Source organism: Erythranthe guttata, chromosome 3, assembly GCF_056151865.1.
Source record: "Erythranthe guttata isolate IM_541 chromosome 3, IM_541, whole genome shotgun sequence".
Lineage (NCBI taxonomy): Eukaryota > Viridiplantae > Streptophyta > Magnoliopsida > Lamiales > Phrymaceae > Erythranthe > Erythranthe guttata.
In genome coordinates this window covers 16,021,768-16,042,715 of record NC_142535.1, presented here as the reverse complement: position 1 = coordinate 16,042,715, position 20,948 = coordinate 16,021,768, and the positions used below count along the sequence as shown (strand labels likewise).

Here is a 20,948-nt window from a genome sequence, read left to right as displayed (position 1 = left end):
ATTAAGTTCTAAGATTAAATTTATTAGAATCTAATGCAAAATATGATTTGTCCATAAGGGGTCATGTGCACAAAAATAAAACTAAGTGATATTTACCTTAAATTGAATGCAAATATAATTTTGAAACCTATATAATTTGTGCAAATTTAATTCGAACAATAAAGTTTAGTTTTACCCTGAAGCACCCGATGCTCGCCACGTGGAATTCGAACAACCAGACGAAGCCGTACGATCCCATTCCAAGTTTGTGTCCGCCGAGGAAATCTCATGGAAGATATCGCTATGTGGAAAAATCTACACACACACCCCGACCACCAGTCGCGCGTGAGAAGCACTCGCCCCTAGCCCCAAATCTACATCCGCTACTTTCTTACAGAACAAGCGAGTAGAGAGCGTTTACGTACTCTAGCAGCAACAGGTACTTTCCAGCCATTTCCATAATAAAAAATAAAAATGAAATAAATAAATCGAATTTGGATATAGAAATTAAAAACGTTTTACCAAAACGACAAGTCACCGGGGGATTTCCCCAAATCCAGTTGTTCGGACCTTCCCATAAAATCCTACGTGGCGCCGGTCACCTATCCCTGTCGGTTGGTGGGATAATTCAGTATTTACCGGCAATACCAAGTTTCCACCAAAATCAGCAACCGGATAATCCGGTCAGTCTCCTACATGCACATATAAATAATTGCCTCGTTCTCCACAAAGTCTTTCTCCTCTCATTATATATAAGACCTTCTTCTGAGTCTTTCTTTTCTATTCACTCAGTATACTGAAATCTCCTCCCACAAGGTTAGTTAGCTTCTCCTCAATTTATATCTTTTTTTTTTGAATTATTTATTTATTTTATGAGTTTAATTTTTATTTTTTTTTGATTTAATTTATTTAATTGTGTTCTAGCGCATTTTATTCATGACTTCATGTGCAGAGTATGAATTAAAATGAAATATGGTGGTTTTGTGGATTAGGTTGATGAATTTTAATTTTTCAGATTCAGTTCAAATAACAAAGTTATGAATTTTAATTTAGGGTTTATGAATTGAAGGAATCTAATCGTAGCTAACCACCGCCGTTAGATCTTTGTTGCTCACTGTCATTCTGCGGTTAGATGTTTATTAATTAATTGAGTATTTTTTTTTAAATCCTTAAATTAAGACAGTGTTAGTTAGCCATGCTTCTGATTTGTTCTTCTTACATATGCACACACCTCTGACCTTGGAATTAACCACTAGAGTTGACTTTTTAAGTGCTTGTTCTTACAAACCCTTCATAAATTTTTTTTGGTTGACTTTTAAGAAATTAAAGCACTCATCTTCACCAAAAACAGATCTTTATTTATTTTGATTTTTTTTTTTTTTTGTTTTGAAGGATGGCTCCAACTTTCGATGGCGGTCAAAACGGGAACCTCAAGCGCAACGACTCGGCCGCATCGATTTTCGAAATCGGCGAATCGGACTTGTCTCGACTACTGGAAAAGCCGAGGGCGGTCAACATAGAGAGGAAGAGATCGTTCGACGAGAGATCCATTAGTGAATTGTCCATTTCGTCCCCGCCCCGTAACTTCTACAAGAACAACGAGAACTCGTCTCGTGTTTTCGAGAGCTTTGGGAGTATACATTCCGGTGTCAGCACGCCCAGGTCGTTTCACTGCGTCGAGACGCATCCCATAGTGGCGGATGCGTGGGTGGCTTTGCAGAGATCGATCGTTCATTTCCGTGGCCAGCCTGTCGGCACTATTGCTGCTTTGGATCATTCCAGTGAGGAACTTAACTATGATCAGGTAAAGAAGCTTTTCATATATATATAAAAAAAAAAATTATGATTATTTAATTATCTACGAGTAACGCGTAATTTATGTGCGAAATTTGATCGGCGTTGAGAATCCATGGTTTTTTTATTAGCAAAATCCCCCTACAATTCAATTTTATTAGCAAATTATCTCTATAAACGCACCATTTAGGGGGTTGTGTGCCAAAAGAAATGCATTGTCGGGGTTGTTTTTGCTAATATTTGTAGCACGAGGAGTTTTTTAGCAATTCAGATAAACACAAGGGTGCTAAAAAGCAATTAAGTTGTTTTTGCATTTTTTTTAAAATCTCTTTTAAAAAAAATTAATATTGTCTAACGGTGACAGGTTTTTGTAAGAGATTTTGTTCCAAGTGCACTAGCCTTCTTAATGAACGGCGAGCCCGAAATCGTGAAGAACTTTCTTCTGAAAACACTTCGGCTCCAATCGTGGGAGAAGAAAGTGGACAACTTCACTTTAGGTGCGGGTGTAATGCCAGCAAGTTTTAAGGTACTTCACGACCCTGTAAGAAATTCCGAAACCATCATTGCGGATTTCGGGGAGTGTGCAATCGGCAGAGTTGCTCCGGTCGATTCCGGCTTTTGGTGGATTATTCTGTTGCGAGCGTATACAAAGTCAACCGGGGACACTTCTTTGGCCGAATTGCCCGAGTGCCAGCGTGGCATTAGACTGATAATGACATTGTGCTTGTCTGAAGGCTTCGATACTTTCCCCACTTTATTGTGTGCCGATGGATGCAGCATGATCGATCGGAGAATGGTGAGCATATATTTACACGCACACACACACACACACACACACACACACACACATATATATATATATATATATATATATAATCAAATTACAAAAACCCCCTTCTTGTTTGGATAATTACGAGCACCCCTCAACTATAAAATTTCTTACACGTCCACCCTTGCGGTTTCAAATTTAGTGGAATCTTCGAGATTATATGGAATATTATCACTTTTGTTGCCCGTTTTATCCCATTTGAACTCCACATTTTGAAGCAAGATGATCATAATATGTGTTTTTTGGCTTGTATATATCAGATTGTTATATCAGATTGTGGTGCATCAGAAATTGTAATTTTACAAAACGAGTACAAACTAGAGCACATTCCACGAAATCTACATGATTATGTTGAATTTGACACCATAAGGGTGGAGGTGTAAGAAAAAATCATGATTGAGGGATCCAAACAAGAGGGGTTTTTTTGTAAATTGACCAACCCTCAGGGGTGGTTGTAATTTACCCATATATAAATATATGATTTAAATTGTTTATACGTCCGTATTTTCAGGGAGTTTACGGATATCCGATAGAGATACAAGCACTCTTCTTCATGGCGCTAAGATGCGCGCTACTCCTCCTCAAACAAGACGAAGAGGGCAAAGCCTGCGCGGAAGTAATCTCGAAACGCCTCCACGCGCTAAGCTACCACATGCGCAACTACTTCTGGCTCGACATCAAGCAGCTCAACGACATCTACCGCTACAAGACGGAGGAATATTCCCACACGGCGGTCAACAAGTTCAACGTAATGCCCGACTCGCTCCCCGACTGGGTGTTCGATTTCATGCCGACGCGCGGAGGGTACTTCATAGGCAACGTGAGCCCCGCTAGGATGGACTTCCGTTGGTTCTGCTTGGGGAATTGCGTCGCCATTCTGTCGTCTTTGGCGACGCCCGACCAAGCTTCGGCGATTATGGATCTTATCGAGTCGCGTTGGGATGAGTTGGTCGGTGAGATGCCGTTGAAGATATGTTATCCGGCTATGGAGAGTCACGAGTGGAGGATCGTGACGGGGTGCGATCCGAAGAATACGAGCTGGAGCTACCATAACGGTGGTTCTTGGCCAGGTATTTACTTTTCGGTTCTTACTCGTCTTTTCTTGATGTTTGAGTGTCGAATCGAGTTTTATTTAGATATCTTGCATAAACGTCTGAATTCTTTTTTTTTGAATTAGTGACAGTAAAATCGAGTCTTATTTTTTTTATTTTTTATTTTTATTGTAGTCCTGATATGGCTATTGACGGCGGCATGCATAAAATCGGGGCGGCCGCAGTTAGCTCGACGGGCGATTGAGCTGGCGGAAACCCGTTTGTTGAAAGATCATTGGCCCGAATATTACGATGGGAAACAGGGCCGTTACATGGGTAAGCAGGCGCGTAAGAATCAGACATGGTCAATTGCCGGTTATTTGGTTGCTAAAATGATGCTCGAAGATCCTTCTCATCTCGGCATGATTTCGCTCGAGGAAGACAAGCAGATGAAGCCGCAGATGAAGAGATCCGCCTCTTGGACGTGTTGACGAAGTTATTTAACACGCCGCCACCCCCCCCCCCCCCCCCCCCCCCCCCCCCCCCCTCGATTTTTAATTGATTGATATTTATTGTCGAAAAAATATCGATTTGATTTGATTTTGTGTGGATTTTTTAGCTGTCGTTTTATTTTTGAGGAACATTAGACAGTTGATTGATGATTGATGTATTTTGAAGAGGTTGTTGTAAGAGAACATTGCAGATTAATGCAATTTATACACAATATATGGATTGGACATGTATTAGTATTACCCAAGTGTTTTTTTTTTTTTTTGGAAAAAAATACAGTTTTCGTCCCTCACGTTTTCAATGATTTTACATTCGGCCCCCTCTTGTTCACAAAAGCACATTTGGACCCTCATGTAGTCATGTTTCAAAAATTTAATACTTTTAGTTCTTTCTGTCAATTTTCCTTTTATAACTAACGGAATCAAGTGTGTGCCCATCAAAGCCTTAAGTGATAGAGTAACGATAAATTGACGGAATTGACCAAAAGCATTAAATTATTGAAACATGAGGGACTAAATGTGTTTTTTTGTGAACATGGGGGACCAAATGTTAAATCATTGCAAAGTGAGGGCTGAAATTTGTAAATTTCCCTTTTTTTTTTTCTAATTATGAAAAATCAATTGTGTAGAAAAATAAGAAGTAAAATTAAATGAAAATTCGTTGTGTTGATGTTTTGTTATTGTTTAGATCCATCTTCACTAATATCAAATTATAAATTTAAATAATAAATCTAAAATTCGCACCATTTTGTAGGCTGTTGCTGTAATGTTTTTTTGACATGTCGCAAACATCATCGTACAGTTTGGAACTACATTAGGCTGTGATGCGCACAATTCAAATTTTTTTTTTTGTCATAATTAGTTGGAGATGCAAACTTTTAACTAATTTTCGAATCGAAATAAAATATTTCCGTTTTAATTCCTCCCGTAATCTTGTGCATCGGCCTCGGTCAATATTAGTCAAGTCTATGACGCTGGCAAAATATTACTCCCTCCTTCCCATTTTATTTGTCGTTTTGTGCTCATGCACACATATTAAGAAAATCAATAAATGTGCATGGATTCTACAAAAATCATAATAAAATGACTAAAAAACCACTCTTATTTATTGCTCTATCATTAATTCTTTTAATAGTAGTAAGGGTAAATTTGAGAAAACACAATAAATGTGCCATTGAAATTGTAAAGTGACAATTATTTTGAAATAAAAAAATATCTCTAGAAAGACAAATAAAATGGGAAGGAGGGAGTAGTCTTTTATTCCATTTTTAATATTGGGAAAATATAGCTATGAATTGATTGAAATATACTATGAACTTGATATTTAACAACAATAATAACAATAGTTAAAATGGGGTCATTAGCAATAAACCCCTCATATAGATAATAAATGGTGATATGTCCAACCCTTAAATCTTTCTTTGTGATAACCCCCTAGAATTTGTATTTCCAATTCTACCCTTATGTCAATTAACATAATTAGTCTCAATTATTCCTTTTTTCACTCTTTCCATAACAATAATCTAATTCCTAAAAATCTACTTCCAAATTTCTAAAAATTTGCTACCAAATCAAAAAATAGGATTTTCTTTTTGTATTATTTTCGGATTTTATAGCCACTTTTTTATTATTTATTATTTTTTAATATTTTTTTAATAAAAAAATATATTTTTTTAATTTTTTTAAACAAAAATTTGATTTTTTTTTCTCGACAGATTTACAACTCCGAATATGAGTATAGTTGAATATGGCTATTATGTGACTACGCTGTGTATAATAGTGTAATTAACATATTGTAGAAGCATAATTATTAATATAACAGTAAGAATATGACTACTATGTGAATGTGACTGTGCTTTGTAAAACATTATAATTAACAGACAGTAGAAACATGAATATGACTATTATGTGACTACAGTTTGTAAGAATATGACTACTATGTGAATGTGACTGTGCTTTGTAAAACATTATAATTAACAGACAGTAGAAACATGAATATGACTATTATGTGACTACAGTTTGTATAACATACTGAACATGATAGTGGGAATATGACTATTATGTGACTAGCAACTGCGTAATGTGACTACAAGTAATCAGCACTTGAAAAAACTTGCAATATTAACAGCAAAATACATTGCAAAAAGAAAAAAAATGACTATGAAAAAACGAAAATAACTAATGTGATCCTTCAACAATGGCCATCGAACATGTTTTTTTGTTGCGGTATCCAACTCGGTTGCACCGACTGCACTTAATCTTCCGTTTGATCTTCTCTGTTAAATATGACTACACTGTTGAACATATGCAGCACCACAAAAAAAAAAAAGAACAAATATAACTAAGTTGTTAAACATGACTACTCTGTCAAACGTGACTACTCTGTAAAATACATTGCACCACAACCGACTAATCTCGTAATTCAATAGATTTTCCAGATCTAAACATTCAGGATATGTAGAATAACACAAAAATTAATAAAATCAAGAATAATTGAAAATCAATGTATTCGTTCATAACAAACAAATAATAGAACTGAAAATCCAGATCCATAACATATTCTATTGCTAGTTCGACAATTAATTCGAGAAAAATAAAAAATAAAATTTACCAATTAATATAGTATATATTGGTATTCCGCGTTGAGAGAAGGGAAATCTCCATATAGAAATCCGACGGAGGCAGCGACAAGGTGGGGGAGGCGCCGCCGCCAATTGTACCAGGCGTCGATGTGGTGGTGTTCGACGAGGGGGGAGACGATCTCCAACATCGGCGGAGAAGGGCCTCCTGCAACGGGTTTCGGCGGCGGCGTTTGAAGGGTGACTCCGGCGGCGGCGGTCTACAGATGTGAAGAAGAAGGAAAAAGAAAAAAAAAAAAAAAAAAAGAAAAAAAAAGCAGTAAACAGAGAGAAATAGCGAGAGAATGAAAGAGAGAGAGGCGAGAACCGAGAGAATGAAATTGAGGGAGAAATAAAATTGTATTATATTAAAAACCTAACACATAGGGGCACTTTAGTCTTATCATGGCTGGTAAGGGGGGTCTCACTAATTTAGATTGGAATGTGGGTTATGGGAAAAGTCTTTAAAGTCAATTGGGTTTAGTTCAAAATATTTTCTAAATAAGGGGTGTATTGCATATTTCCCCTAGTTAAAATATCATCTACATCGAATTAATTAGGTATTGGTCTATATATATAACCCTGTATGAAATTAAATTCTCTGAATAGTCTAGTCTCTCTTTTAATTTTGTCTCATTGAGTTCGGCATATTTTATAATATAAAAACTGAAAATTTAGATTAATGGGCAGAGTAATATATTTTCTCAGTAATATTGATTAATAAAGAAAAAGATGTATTTTAATTATTCTATAATTTTATATGCAAGATTTGCAATAAGCCTAAGCCACACATGTGAAATAATTCAACTTTATTTGATATTTAATTATGTCGGCCCCAAATTCTTTTTGGAATATAATTAACGACCCTTTATCATGGTTTATTGCAAATTGGACCCTTTCAATCCAGCCATTATCAGTTGGGCTTCCATATTTTACGGTTCAAATTTAATGGAATCTTCTAGATTATGTGAAATATATTTTCTAGTTTGTATCAGTTTTAATCCATTCAAACTTCATATTTCAAAACAAGATGATCTTAAGATATGTTTCTTGACTTGTAATATCATATTGTGGTGCATCTCAAACTGTTTTATTTTCTTCATAAAACAAGTATAAATTAGATAATATTTCACGAAATCTAGAAGAGGCTGATTGTAATTACACAAAAAGAAGGGGTTTTTTCCGTAATTTAGCATTACTTCGGGGAGGTGGCTGTAATTACCTTAAAATTAATCATAAACCCTAAAAGTGATTTTAATTTTAAGTTATGCTATAAATCTTATCTTATTTTACTGATATAGGTCTTATAGATACTACATTGAATATGAAATATACCAGCCAGATAACATATCTGATTTCTTGATAATTAATTATTATTACAACGACAAGCACTTTGTTCCTACCATTATTATATATTTAAGACAGTTTTAAAGAAATTAGCCAATCAAGAAAAATGAAATCCAAAAATTCCTAACATTGTCCAAGTCTTTTACACTATAAATACCACCCAATTTCTCTCATTTCAATTCATCATCACAAAAATATATTATTTAATATATATATTAATATTGAAAATAATAATATTAATATATATATTAATAATATAGCTATGGCAATCTCTAAGTTCTTGCTTGCATGCCTCATCTCTGCTTTCCTCTTTATTTCCATGATTCAAGCTCATGGAAAGGTATTTATATATATATACTAATTATTATATTCCATACACTTTTTTTTCTTCATTATATTGAATAATTCTTTAATTAATTTGATCAATGTTCTTCATTTGCAGATCTTCAATTCCAATGGGATTGCTGATATGAAAATTGGTTAGATTTAACTTTAATTACATTGTTGCTCATCTAATTTAAAGTGACCGATCTAAATCGTTTGTTCTATGATATATCCCGTACACGTGTGTGTATATATATGTTTCACACACATCCACGTATATATGTGTGATTATATCGAGCATATTTGATCGGGCATACACCCAATTCCACTTCAATATAATGTTTCATAGCAAAATTCCAAATAATTTTGTTGAATATATTATATTTTTAATTTAGACTTTTTAAATTTGAATTTTGTGTTTTAATAATTAATTATTGATTTATACATACAGATTGTGGAGCGGAATGTTCTAGAAGGTGTTCTCTATCATCAAGGCCAAATTTATGCCACAGGGCTTGCGGCACGTGTTGTGCTAGGTGTAATTGTGTGCCACCTGGCACCGCCGGCAACGACGAGGTCTGCCCCTGCTGGGCTAACCAGACTACTCACGGCGGCAGGAAAAAGTGCCCGTGATTAAAAATTATATCTAAATTATTTGCCCCTAAATATTATATATGTTGTATTTAGGGTTTAATGTTTTTGAATTTACACATTTGGTGTTTAATTTGTTTTCAGATTCTATGTCATGAATGGTAAAATATACCATGTGTATCAATTATCATTTAATTAATATTTACAATCATCCATATTAATATTTTTAGATGAATCATATTTTTTAACCAATACATATTTCATCAATTTATTAGAATCAAATTTTGTGATTTTCTAATTATAACATTCCGAAGAAGGCATCAGTAGGGGTGTAAATCGGACCGATCGGATCAGAGTTAGGACTTACGAAAAAATTTGAAAATCGGAATTTCAGAAATTGGAATGAAAAAACTTGTTTTGAAATCGAAAAATTTCGAATCAAAATCGACAGAATTCGGAAATTTCAAATTTTTATCACCTAAAATATAAATACATAAAAATATTAGTACACTGAGTGAAATATTACGGGAAAACAATCATTTTTTTTGGAATTCAAATCGTATCGGAAATCAAAATTACAAATAATTTTAAAATTGGAAGTTGGAAGCGGAATTCGGATTGAAAAATATTACTCCGAAATCGGAAAATTTCATATCGGAATCGACGAAAATCATAAATTCCACTCTAATTTTCACCCCTAACAGCCTCCACCAACTGCAATAATTTTTTTTTCTTTTTTTTTTTGTGCACAATTAGAGGAATAAATTAAAATTGGAGTTAAATCATGAATATTTTTAAGAAATGGGTTGAAATAGCATGGTCACGTGCCTCCACACGTGTTGTTTCAATCCAAACTAACTCCAAAATCAAATGGGGGATGAAAAGTTAAAAAACTCCGATTACTTGAGGACCAATTTTGTGGAAGAAAATATTTAAGGATCAAAATAAAAAATGTGTATAATATAGGGACCAAATTGTAGTTGTCCCCGTGAGTAAATTATTTCCAATAAGAGTATTATTTCTTTCTGATTAGCGCCAGATTTTGACATTAATTTGAATAATTTGACTTAGATGTTTTTCCTATTTGATGTTGTTTTTTCAGACACTATTTTAATATTTTATGGTGTAAATCTTATCACAATACGGTTTCATATATATTGCAATATTGACTGGATTCCTCCAATTAGTGTTTTTTAATACGATTTTTAATAAATTAACAAATCAAGAAGAAAAAAATCTACAAATTTATATAATTAATTAATTAAATCAACAAGTCTTTTACCCTATAAATACCACCTATATTTTCTCATTTCATCACAACAAAAATAAATAAATATAATATTTGCATTTATAATTAAAACTATAGCCATGGCAATCTCCAAGTGCTTTTTAGCTTGTCTCATTTCTTCTTTCCTCTTTATTTCCATGATTCAAGCACATGCAAAGGTATATTTGTATATACTTTGTACATATGTACACAAATTTATAAGTATTGATTAATATATAAATATAAATAGATATATTGAATAATTACTTTTGTTGTCAATCTTCTCCATTTGCAGATCATCAATACTAATGGGATTGGAGAGCATGCTCTTGGTGATTTCAAAATAGGTACTAAAACACCCTGTTTGTTTTATGCTATACTCGATAAATTTAACTAGGATTATATCACTTCGATATAATACTTCGATTGAATGATTAATATGCCCATAATTTTTGGTATAAACTCCGATACATACCTACATATATATAAATATTTATAAATGGATCTTGATTTAATTAAAATTGTTGATTTAAAAAATACAGATTGTGGAGCGGAATGTTCTAGAAGGTGTGCTCTATCATCAAGGCCAAACTTATGCCACAGAGCTTGCGGCACGTGCTGTGCTAGGTGCAACTGCGTGCCACCTGGCACTGCCGGCAACGACGAGGTCTGCCCCTGCTGGGCCAACCAGACTACTCACGGCGGCAGAAAAAAGTGCCCTTGATTAATTAATAATCCTAATCTTAATTAATTACTGATTTATTTCCCCCAAATATTAAATGTTGAATTTACGGTACTTTATTCTTGTATTAATGATGTTATCGGCCAAATTGTCTCTTCAAATGATATAAATAAATATCTAATTAATTTTATGCGCTATTATTTATTAGTTATTAATACAATCGATTTCCTTAATTAATTTTATTTAGTTTTGCAGATTATCTGTTTCTTTAATGCCTTTTATATTTCGATTACTCGAACTAAAACATGGTTTTTCTAAAGCATGGTTTTTCTAATCTTACATGAGGTTCAGGGTAAGAAAAATAATCCCAAAAACACCGAAAAAAAACACTACTAAAAACAGAATTCAGCTGAATCCCGACATCTAAAAAGTTCGGTATTCAGAAAGAAACTAATTACCGGCATCCGCTTCATTTGCCCGTGCAAGCTCGTCCTCTTGAGCCAGCTCAGCCTCTTCTTTCTCCTTCATTTTTTCTTTTCGTTCCACATATCTCGTAGGTGGTTAGGGTAGGTTTGGGCTGGGTGGTTAGGGAAGTTGGGGGTGCTGCTTCATAAAAGTTTGGAGACTATTTTTTTATATTAAATTTGTATTTATTTATTGTTTATTTCATATTTTTATGTCCATTAACAAAGAACCGTGCGGCCTTAGTTCATTCTCGCCCCTCGCGATAGCTAAGTCAGCCTCTCCCGCGTGAAGTCAGCCTCTCTCCCGAATATGTTTCGAATACTTAAGTGATGGAAAAACGAAAGAAGAACTTAAGAAGACAAGAAGAGAGTAAGAATGTACTTTAGTGCTTGTTGGATTTCATAGATTTGTTGGATTTGTTGGATGATTTCAAATGAGGACTCTACCTCTATTTATATAAGACCACCTCCTCAATGGATGGTGGAGATCGATATGATCTAATGGTTGGGAGTGGAACACTCCAAAGAATCCCTAAAATGTCTCTACCTACCACCACCTACCTCTACCTATACCTTTATGCATTTGGGCCAACTTGGGCTTAACCCTATTTGGGCTAAGTCTTGGTCTTCCTAACCTCCCCAACCCAATGGAAACTGGTAAGGAGTTGGGTCAAAACTAGCGGGTCGTGACATCCTCCCGCCTAATGCGGCGACGTCCTCGTTGCCTCGAACAAGTGGAGACGATCTTGAAATTGCCACAAGTCTTCCTTCGTCTCCCATGTTGCCTCAGACTCGGGTAATCCCTTCTATTTGATGAGGTATTGAATACTCGGTGGAACTCCCCTACGTCGCTTCAACAACACCCCCAACTTCCCTAACCACCCACCCCAAACCTACCCTAACCACCTACGAGATATGTCGAACGAAAAAATGAAGGAGAAAGAAGAGGCTGAGCTGGCTCAAGAGGACGAGCTTGCACGGGCAAATGGAGCGGATGCCGGTAATTAGTTTCTTTCTGAATACCGAACTTTTTAGATGTCGGGATTCAGCTGAATTCTGTTTCTAGTCGTTTTTTTCAGTGTTTTTGGGATTATTTTTCTTACCCTGAACAAATATTTTTCGTAATTACATACTGGAGAATATTCAACGTGATCTAGAAGATTCCACCAAATTTAATATCTCGAGAGTGGATGTATAAAAAGATTCTTAGTTGAATGAGTGGTTGTAATTACAAAAACATAAGGTTTTTTTCTTTTTCGTGACCTTACCTCGGTGAATCCCCGTAATCTACTTTAGATTAATTATTTTTACTTTTCTTTTTTTTTTTTGTTAAATCTAATTACCCCTAATATCTCACTGGTACTATTCCCCGGCGCAATCTTCGAAATCCTCCTCCACACCGGCGGAAACACTGCGGTTTATCCAAATACCATTTAATAACCCCGTTTTGTGCAAATAACGGGGTAGCGTTTTTAACTTCCACTTTTTTAATAACCCCGTTTTGTGCAAATAACCAGATTCCGTTTTATAACCGTTTTGTATCGGGTATAATAAATTCTTAAATTGAGGTGAAATGTGGAGTTATTACTTATTAGTATTAGTATTACTGAATCTTGGACTTCGTCTTTTTATGTATTTTCTTATTTCCTTATAATAATAATATTTTAGTTGTCCAAATTGGAAGAATCGAATGAAAATTAGCATTTTTGAAAAAAAGTCTATTCTCTTATTAAAATTAATTTTGAAAAAAAATGTTTTTGGAAGAAATTGAATAAGAAAAATGGGAATTGAATTTCGGAATTCAGATTCAGAATCCGATTTGAAATTTCCTATTTCCCATATATCGGATTTGGTACAAACCTTTTTTTTAACTTCGGTTACTTTTTTTCTTTTTTCTTTGTTTTGTTAATCTTAGAGAATTATTTTTATCTTGACATGATTTAATCATGCAATAATATCCAAGGTGATTTGGAATGCTGATGGATGCCACGCTAATTATTACTCGTGATTTTTTAGGCTAATATTAATAGGGAAAATTGTAATTTTGGTCTCTTTAGAGATTTAGTCCTATAAGTTGTTCTATTTCAATTTTACATGCAATAATTATAGGAAATTAGTTTTTTTTTTCACTCGAACTTTGAATTTTAGCTATCGTTTAATGATGTACCTAAGAAACTCGCATAAATTTATTTATATGGACACTTAATAATTATAAATGTTCATCTAATTTTGTTTATAGATGTGTCGTTTCACATAATTAAAGTTATACCAATGATAACTTAGATGTCGAATTAATAAAATTTTCAAGCGTCCATATAAGGAAAATGCGTTATAAAATAAAAAAAAACATGCAAAATAGAACTAAAAATACTCTAATGGAAAATTTATTGCATGTAAAACTGAAACGTGACACGTTAAATGACTAAATTTCTAAATAGACAAAAACTATAATTTTCCCATATTAATATTACCATCATATATTTAGCTTCCACGTGATTACTTGCACAGTTTTTCGGCACCAAAAGTAACACAAAATGAGGAGGATTAGACGTAATAAAGAAAGCGAGAGACTGATGCTTCAAGTTTTCATGGTGAATGTTGGAACGAAATTTCCAATTCCACCTATTTCGATTCAAAAAGTTTTGATATTTTTTCCGATTTATTTTGGATTATATTGGAATTGGAATTATCTAAAAAATATTTGGAATTTCCAATTTGCGAAATTATCCAAATATTCCGATTTATTTTCCGAAAAATACACAAATAATATATATATATATATATATATATATATATATATATATATATATATATATATATATATTTTTTTTTTTAATTTAATATCAATCAATTATCTTTTTATTTCATGTAATTTTAATTAATTTCTTTTTTGTTGTAGATTTATAAATTAATGAAAGACTATATTGGTAGTTGTCCCATGAGTAAATTATTTCCAATAAGAGGAGTATATATCTTTGTGATTAGCGCCAGATTTTGACATTAATTTGAATAATTTGAGTTGGATGTTTTTCCTATTTGATATTGTTTTTACTTAGACACTATTTTAATATTTTATGCTGTAAAATGTAAATCCTATCACAATACGGTTTCATATATATTGCAATATTGACTGCTTTCCTCCAATTATTACGAATTTAAATAAATTAACAAATCAAGAAAAAGCAAATCTACAAATTTTAATTAATTAACAAAAGTAACAAATATTTTACACTATAAATACCACCTATATTTTCTCATTTCATCACAACAAAAATAAATAAATAATAACAACTGAATTTATAATTAAAACTATAGCCATGGCAATCTCCAAATCCTTAGCTTGTCTCATCTCTGCCTTCCTCTTTATTTCCATGATTCAAGCTCATGCAAAGGTATATTTGTATATACTTTATACGTATGTACACATATTTATAAATATTGATTAATATATAAATATAAATATAAATATATATATTGAATAATTATTTTTGTTATCAATCTTCTCCATTTGCAGATCATCAATACTAATGGGATTGGAGAGTATGCTCTTGGTGATGTCAAAATAGGTACTCCAAAAAACCATATAATATACATATCTAAAGCGACGGATCTGTTTATTTTATGCTATACTCGATAAACTTAACTGGATTATATCACTCCAATATAATATTTCGATAACGAATTCCTTTAATTATTTTATTGAATATACATAAATATTTATAAATGAATCTTGATTTGAATGTCAGCATTATAATTAAAATTGTGATTTAAAAATAAAATACAGATTGTGGAGCGGAATGTTCTAGAAGGTGTTCTCTATCATCCAGGCCAAACTTATGCCACAGGGCTTGCGGCACGTGCTGTGCTAGGTGCAACTGTGTGCCACCTGGCACCGCCGGCAACGACGAGGTCTGCCCCTGCTGGGCTAATCAGACTACTCACGGCGGCAGGAAAAAGTGCCCTTAATTAATTAAAAATTCTAATCTTAATTAATTATGTGTTGAATTTAGGGTATTTTGTTCTTTTGTTAATGATGTTATCGTCCAAATTGTCTCTTCAAATGATTTAAATAAAATCTATTTTCATCATTCGCAAATTTCCACACCAAACACCATCTTAATACGGTACGCTGAAATACACCGAGTAATTTTGAATCATTGATCTACGCATAATAACACACATATTCATGTGTTTCATGTGTATTTGGTTTGTAGGTATTTACATAAATTTATGGTGCAAAATCATCCGGTACTTTTCACCTGTATAAAATAAAAATATATAACTATTTCCATTAAAATATGAAATGAAATATATAAGTGGAAATTATCATTAATTTTAATTTTTAAGCGTTTCTATACTATGAATATGGGCCTTGAGTCACAATCCATTATACGGTCTAGTAAAATTAGAAAGCCCAAATGTAATGTTGGATCAGTCCACTAATTTTCTTATAGATTATTTATTATTATTATTATTATGAAACTATAATCATATACTTATACATTTCTAATATTTCATATCATCTGCATTGTTCATAAATTCTTATTTCAAAAAAAAAAAAACCAAAAAGGGTAAAACAGTCATTTCACTACGGCTCAACAGAATCACATTAGCGACACGCACCGCACATGACCCTCACGCAAAAACCTGCAGAAAAAAAAAAATTTACCAACAGAATAAAATCATTACACTCGCCGAGTAAATCTCGCAGTCCCCCACATTTCAAAATCACCAATTTATTAATACAAAATCTCCAATTTCCACGTCATCAAATATCCAATCTCAGCCGTCCGTTTCCATCCACAGCTGCAACAAAAACCCACGTGATATCCCACAACTGTCCACGTGGCGGCCACGTCGGACCATCGTTCTCTTTTTCCCCGCTGGTGTGAACTGAACCCGACCCGGTTGTTACAGCCCGTCGGATCTCCAAAAATGACGTCATCAGGCGGTCGTTATTTATAATCTCAGAACGCAAACGGTTGTTCTTCGTTTCTCCCCCCGTCTGCTTAGGAACGAGTGTGGAACCTCTGCGCACACACTAAACACACAGTGAGTGTGTTGTTTTTAGCTGCTGAATCCGTACATTGCAGCATCGGAAAGCTCTCCTCTCATCTCTCTCCGTCTCCGATTCAATTTTCTCTCTCATAAATTTCAGTAAAAGGAAGAAAAAAAGCAAAAGGTAATTTTATCTTCTTCCTCTATTTTTTTTCTCTTTAATCCAATTTTTAATCAGAGTTAAGCTGCAATTAATTGCATATCAAAGAGGATAAAACATTTTTCCTTTTTTAATTTTAATTTTAATTTTTTAATTTTATCGTCTGATACTCTGATCTTACACATTTTTCCAGAATTTATAACGCATAACTAATGATGTTCATCTTCACTTTCTCTCTCTATGTTTAATATTCTGATCATATGAACTCTTTGCATTTCCATCTCTGTGCGTGTTGTGTGTGTGCGTGACTGTGTGAGAGAGAAAGTAAAGTGTGTGTGTGAGAGAGAGAGAGAGAGAGAGTGAGTGAGTAAATGAGTGTGTACTTTTATTGCGTTAGAACCTGATTCCCTGAACATCCCCCAAATAAAAAGGACACTAATCACTTTTTCTTTTCTGCCATATCCTTTTTTTCTCTTTCTCTCTCATCATCGTCATCTAGAGAGAGAAATCAAACACCAAATGTTGAAGATCTACTCCATTTTCAGTCGGTTTCAACTTTCAATAAGCGTTTTTTCCCTTGGCGGTGTAGTGATCAGAACATACATCTGGTGGTGAAATTACGAAAACATCCTCCTTCAGCTGGTTTTTAATTCACGGTACTAACCAACAAAAAAGAAAAGAAAAAAAGGGGCCATCCGTTGGATTCTTTGTCTTTATCGGTGGTGTATTCGTGTTTGGTGATACGTTTTTGGGTGTTTGCGATACGTGTCGCATTGTGTGTATATATGTATATTTTTATGCCTCTTCTTCTTCTTCTTCTTCTTCTTCTTTTGTGTGTGCTTTTTTCATTTTGTGTTATCTTTTTTTTTTTTTTTTCTTCTCAGTTGAAGTTATCTCCCCCTGTTTTCTGTAGAAGTAACTCAATTTTCGGATTTGACGGTGGAGATGGGTTCTGTTGGATTCGACGGTGAAGATGAATCTCAGCCGAGTACCAGTACAGGCAAGAAGTACAAACTGCCCAGAACGGTAAATGCTTCAGAACTGTGAAATTGTGGAATTAAATTAATAAATGGTAGTTTTGTGTTTTTTTAATTTTTTTTTTAATTAATTAATTATTGCAGATTCTTGATGGTTGTGGTGCAGTTAACCATGCCTCTGTTCCTAGGAAGCTACGTTCCGGTGCGTAATTATTGTGATTAATTACATTTTAATTGTGGTTTAGTGAAGATAATTAGTGGGAGCCCACTGATTTTCAAGTGTGTTTCTTTTTCTGCAGTGGTGGGTCTCATGAGAAGTTTCCTGTCTTTTAATACTCTGCTTTTTGTTTATGTGTTCTGAAATTTTAATTTCCTTTTTGCCCTTTTTAGCTTTTTCTTGATTGAAATGGAAAGATTCTGTGTTGCTTTTTTCACTTTCTGTGTGCTACTGAAGTGTGTACTCTGTGTGTAATGTGTGAATCTTACAGTTGTTTCATATGATACAGAAATTATGAACTTCAAAAGAAATTGTTGTAGATTGAAAACCGAAAATTGATTTTAGTAATTTCTTTCACTTGGCTCGATTTTAAAATCTTCCGTCTTTTCAATTGCATCGATTTATACAGAATGAATAGCTTAAGCGATTGGTTGGATACGGTTAAATTCTTGTGTGTTTATTTTCTGTTGTTAATTTTGCAGCCGTAAAAAAACGAGGACGCGAATCTGTTACTATAATACCTTTGCCAGTTTCGAGGAAAAAGCATCACGTGTCGAATGGAGTTGAAACACTCGGGAAAAAGTACAGTACAAAGAAACCCAAACAAAATAAGGTTAGAAATATTTGCAGTTTCCGAAACTTTTTATTCTCATTTACGGACAAAAATGGATGATAAATGAAATTTACTCTTTTTTGCAGAAGAAGGGAAAAATAACAAAGGATGAAGAAGAAGTTGCTGAAGCCTTATATGCTTTATCCGGAATGTTCTTTGATTCTAACAAAACTAATCAGACAGGATTGGATAATGAAGTATCGGAAGCAAAATCTCCAGCTATTCATAATTCAGTTGAAGGTTTGCATTTATTAATTATTTCGTTTTCTTGTTTTTCTTTCTTATGGTTTTTCATTTGCTTCATTTGTGTGTTTCTCAATTTAAAATTCCACTGTGAACAGATACTGTGATTCCGACTCCAAAAGAGGAGTCTAACAAAATCGGCTCAAAATCAACTTTAGGTATCGTTCAAAATTCACCGCCAGAAATTGTTGAATCCCAATCCGATATAAATCTTGTTCAAAGGTGCATTTATAAATACTTCTTCCTTCTTCATTTCTCATCAATATTTGTTATATCTTCGGTTCTTAAATTTAGCTATGTTTAATCAATTTGATAGACCAAGGATATTCCCGAGTGGTGAACATGCAACTGAACTACGACAGGTACGTTTGTTTTCAAAGAATTTTATTATGCTGGTTATATCTCCTCGATAAATACTGTATCTAAGATGGTGATGTTTTTTCAGGCGGCAATTTCTGGTATTCAATATGACAAGAATTATCCCCCCATGGACATTAAAAAAGATAAAGGTAATTTTTCGATTAAAATGTTAGCTAACAAGATTGGTATTTGAAAGTCGCTTTTAAGTTTGATCTTTATCTACGTGTAATTTACGGTTAATGTAACCTCCATTTTCTAAATATAGGTTTATTTCCATCACCGCCTCAGAATTCTAAGCCACAAGAATCCGGAAAAAGGTACAAAATTCTTTCGTTTTTTTTATTTTTTTTGCAAGTAGATAACTGTGTTTCTCGTGCACTCTTTAATTTGACGTCAATCCACTTACAGAATCCCACCCTGGTTTGAGAAGGCTAATTCTGCACCTGCAATTGAGAACAACAGTATTACTACTGAAACGGTTTGCAACTCTGCTCATTCAAGATTATTATATTTTAATTTATTATTAGATCGTTGTAAATATTCATCTAAATTTGAAATATTGACGATCTTATCAGGTTGTTGTTGAATCAAATAAGTCATGGAAGAGAAGTACAGCACATGTGTACATAAGTCGTCTGATTCGGGTCTTGCAATTATCAGAGAAAAACGAAGGGTTAGTAGAGGATAACAAACCTACTCAAGTAACAACTTGTGGTGATAGAAACGACAGTATTTCTTTCGCGCCTTCAGCTGAAATCCAAAATAATTCAGCTGAAACACGAAATGAATTTCTGAACAAGAGGCCCGTTCAAGATCGGCCCGAAAGCTCTGCTTTATGTTCTAGAAAACAGGTGTGAATTCATTGACAATACCATCTAAATGACAATCTTTTTTCTATGATTATTATTTTTTTGCATCTGAAATACAATTTGTTTGCAGAATTACGATTTTTTGGCTTTGGGTAGCGGAGTATGTGGTTTGGATGGAAGAAAAAGCGTCAATGGAGCTGTACATATTAACGAACAATTTCACATGCAGGCGCAAAATCATTCGGCCATGTTTTTCTTACCGCCGCCCCAGAATGGCTATTCCTCTACTTTCCATGCTCATAATTCAGCTTTAGCACCACAACAGGTGATTTTCTTGAAAAATAAAAAAATAAAATTATAAAAGAAAAAATCAGTAAATTGTGTCGATGATGCATTTTCAGATAAATAGCTAATCTGCAATTTACTTATGATTATTGTTTGCTATGATTTTGCTCAGAAACTTACACGGCAGACTTTGTTATGATCATGAAAGACGACTGATTTTTTTTATTATTACAGGTACAAATACCGCAAACTCTCAACAGCAGTTTTACGTCACAGCTTCAGACATGGTATAACGGAGGAGGAAGAGATGCGCCTTCCATGGTGAACTATGCTCATACTATATTCCCGCACGTGCACGCTGCACTAGCCTCCAAATATCAACAGTTTTCGAGTCCGCATCAGCACCAGCATAATATTATGGCTATGAATTCGTCTTTAAATGTGAAGAAACACCATCATCAACAATATCATAATAATACAACGCATCAAGAAAATCTTCGTTTGGGATTTGAGAGAAACGGAGCTGTATTCTACCCTGAAAACGTACCGCAATTTCAGCTGCCGTGCAACCAGCGATTCTGAAATGGATAAATTACTGTCAATTATATGCTTCTACTTTAGAACCATTGTTTGTTCTTTTTTTTTTTGGGGAGAGTTATGTATTAATTAGTTTCAATATAAATGTTTGCAAAAATAATTATATGTTCTTGTTAGTGACAATTTCGAAATTTCGGCACAGTCAAATACACCTGATGAATATTATAAATCATATGTAAGTTGTTTATCTAAATATTTACCAAATAATGTCTTATGATGATGTATTAAGGAAAACACACACAATTAAAAGAATA

The 20,948-nt window shown here is 33.8% G+C and overlaps 5 protein-coding genes and 1 long non-coding RNA gene across 12 annotated transcripts; 5 read left to right on the top strand and 1 right to left on the bottom strand.

The window, feature by feature from the left end:
- Positions 1 to 379: 379 nt before the first annotated feature.
- Positions 380 to 4,385, top strand: LOC105956426 (putative alkaline/neutral invertase B). Its single transcript, XM_088815693.1, has 5 exons — positions 380 to 795; positions 1,372 to 1,783; positions 2,138 to 2,569; positions 3,114 to 3,672; positions 3,829 to 4,385. Exons 2-5 carry the CDS (start codon positions 1,373 to 1,375, stop codon positions 4,122 to 4,124), a joined length of 1,698 nt encoding a protein of 565 aa, XP_088671819.1. The 5' UTR covers positions 380 to 795; position 1,372; the 3' UTR covers positions 4,125 to 4,385.
- Positions 4,386 to 6,180: 1,795 nt separating this feature from the next.
- On the bottom strand, positions 6,181 to 7,028 carry LOC148771929 (uncharacterized). The gene is made up of 2 exons (XR_016030550.1): positions 6,754 to 7,028; positions 6,181 to 6,436 (listed from the first exon to the last, which is right to left on the bottom strand). It is a non-coding gene; the product is annotated as an uncharacterized LOC148771929 (long non-coding RNA).
- Positions 7,029 to 8,270: 1,242 nt separating this feature from the next.
- On the top strand, positions 8,271 to 9,257 carry LOC105956393 (gibberellin-regulated protein 11-like). The gene is made up of 3 exons (XM_088816062.1): positions 8,271 to 8,447; positions 8,550 to 8,586; positions 8,883 to 9,257. The coding sequence occupies exons 1-3, from the start codon at positions 8,370 to 8,372 to the stop codon at positions 9,062 to 9,064; spliced, it is 297 nt and encodes a 98-aa protein (XP_088672188.1). The 5' UTR covers positions 8,271 to 8,369; the 3' UTR covers positions 9,065 to 9,257.
- A 1,081-nt stretch (positions 9,258 to 10,338) lies between these two features.
- LOC105956375 (snakin-2) lies at positions 10,339 to 11,166 on the top strand. The gene is made up of 3 exons (XM_012980226.2): positions 10,339 to 10,468; positions 10,585 to 10,636; positions 10,832 to 11,166. The coding sequence occupies exons 1-3, from the start codon at positions 10,391 to 10,393 to the stop codon at positions 11,011 to 11,013; spliced, it is 312 nt and encodes a 103-aa protein (XP_012835680.1). The 5' UTR covers positions 10,339 to 10,390; the 3' UTR covers positions 11,014 to 11,166.
- Positions 11,167 to 14,699: 3,533 nt separating this feature from the next.
- LOC105956376 (snakin-2) lies at positions 14,700 to 15,544 on the top strand. The gene is made up of 3 exons (XM_088815702.1): positions 14,700 to 14,827; positions 14,950 to 15,001; positions 15,220 to 15,544. Exons 1-3 carry the CDS (start codon positions 14,753 to 14,755, stop codon positions 15,399 to 15,401), a joined length of 309 nt encoding a protein of 102 aa, XP_088671828.1. The 5' UTR covers positions 14,700 to 14,752; the 3' UTR covers positions 15,402 to 15,544.
- Positions 15,545 to 16,144: 600 nt separating this feature from the next.
- On the top strand, positions 16,145 to 20,887 carry LOC105956427 (uncharacterized). Of its 7 annotated transcripts, none has more exons than XM_088815699.1 (13): positions 16,145 to 16,617; positions 17,507 to 17,619; positions 17,715 to 17,772; positions 18,270 to 18,400; positions 18,487 to 18,640; positions 18,742 to 18,865; positions 18,960 to 19,005; positions 19,089 to 19,152; positions 19,269 to 19,320; positions 19,412 to 19,481; positions 19,579 to 19,854; positions 19,943 to 20,137; positions 20,332 to 20,887. In XM_088815699.1, the coding sequence occupies exons 2-13, from the start codon at positions 17,539 to 17,541 to the stop codon at positions 20,677 to 20,679; spliced, it is 1,599 nt and encodes a 532-aa protein (XP_088671825.1). In that variant the 5' UTR covers positions 16,145 to 16,617; positions 17,507 to 17,538; the 3' UTR covers positions 20,680 to 20,887. The 7 variants fall into 7 exon arrangements, with proteins under 7 accessions (XP_088671825.1, XP_088671822.1, XP_012835731.2 ...); XM_088815696.1 differs by having other exon boundaries at positions 17,478 to 17,619; XM_012980277.2 differs by lacking the exon at positions 16,145 to 16,617 and adding an exon at positions 16,992 to 17,249.
- The last annotated feature ends 61 nt before the right edge of the window (positions 20,888 to 20,948 follow it).

What these genes read in the sequence shown, in the direction of transcription:
- LOC105956376 (XM_088815702.1), top strand. Translation starts at nt 14,753, where the DNA reads ATGGCAATCTCCAAATCCTTAGCTTGTCTCATCTCTGCCTTCCTCTTT. An exon ending in TGATTCAAGCTCATGCAAAG is followed by an intron (nt 14,828 to 14,949) that starts GTATATTTGTAT and finishes CTCCATTTGCAG; the next exon opens with ATCATCAATACTAATGGGAT. An exon ending in TCTTGGTGATGTCAAAATAG is followed by an intron (nt 15,002 to 15,219) that starts GTACTCCAAAAA and finishes AATAAAATACAG; the next exon opens with ATTGTGGAGCGGAATGTTCT.
- LOC105956427 (XM_088815699.1), top strand. Translation starts at nt 17,539, where the DNA reads ATGGGTTCTGTTGGATTCGACGGTGAAGATGAATCTCAGCCGAGTACC. An exon ending in GATATAAATCTTGTTCAAAG is followed by an intron (nt 18,866 to 18,959) that starts GTGCATTTATAA and finishes TCAATTTGATAG; the next exon opens with ACCAAGGATATTCCCGAGTG. An exon ending in CCACAAGAATCCGGAAAAAG is followed by an intron (nt 19,321 to 19,411) that starts GTACAAAATTCT and finishes ATCCACTTACAG; the next exon opens with AATCCCACCCTGGTTTGAGA.
- LOC105956375 (XM_012980226.2), top strand. Translation starts at nt 10,391, where the DNA reads ATGGCAATCTCCAAGTGCTTTTTAGCTTGTCTCATTTCTTCTTTCCTC. An exon ending in TGATTCAAGCACATGCAAAG is followed by an intron (nt 10,469 to 10,584) that starts GTATATTTGTAT and finishes CTCCATTTGCAG; the next exon opens with ATCATCAATACTAATGGGAT. An exon ending in TCTTGGTGATTTCAAAATAG is followed by an intron (nt 10,637 to 10,831) that starts GTACTAAAACAC and finishes TAAAAAATACAG; the next exon opens with ATTGTGGAGCGGAATGTTCT.
- LOC105956426 (XM_088815693.1), top strand. Translation starts at nt 1,373, where the DNA reads ATGGCTCCAACTTTCGATGGCGGTCAAAACGGGAACCTCAAGCGCAAC. An exon ending in AGGAACTTAACTATGATCAG is followed by an intron (nt 1,784 to 2,137) that starts GTAAAGAAGCTT and finishes TAACGGTGACAG; the next exon opens with GTTTTTGTAAGAGATTTTGT. An exon ending in GCATGATCGATCGGAGAATG is followed by an intron (nt 2,570 to 3,113) that starts GTGAGCATATAT and finishes CCGTATTTTCAG; the next exon opens with GGAGTTTACGGATATCCGAT.
- LOC105956393 (XM_088816062.1), top strand. Translation starts at nt 8,370, where the DNA reads ATGGCAATCTCTAAGTTCTTGCTTGCATGCCTCATCTCTGCTTTCCTC. An exon ending in TGATTCAAGCTCATGGAAAG is followed by an intron (nt 8,448 to 8,549) that starts GTATTTATATAT and finishes CTTCATTTGCAG; the next exon opens with ATCTTCAATTCCAATGGGAT. An exon ending in GATTGCTGATATGAAAATTG is followed by an intron (nt 8,587 to 8,882) that starts GTTAGATTTAAC and finishes TTATACATACAG; the next exon opens with ATTGTGGAGCGGAATGTTCT.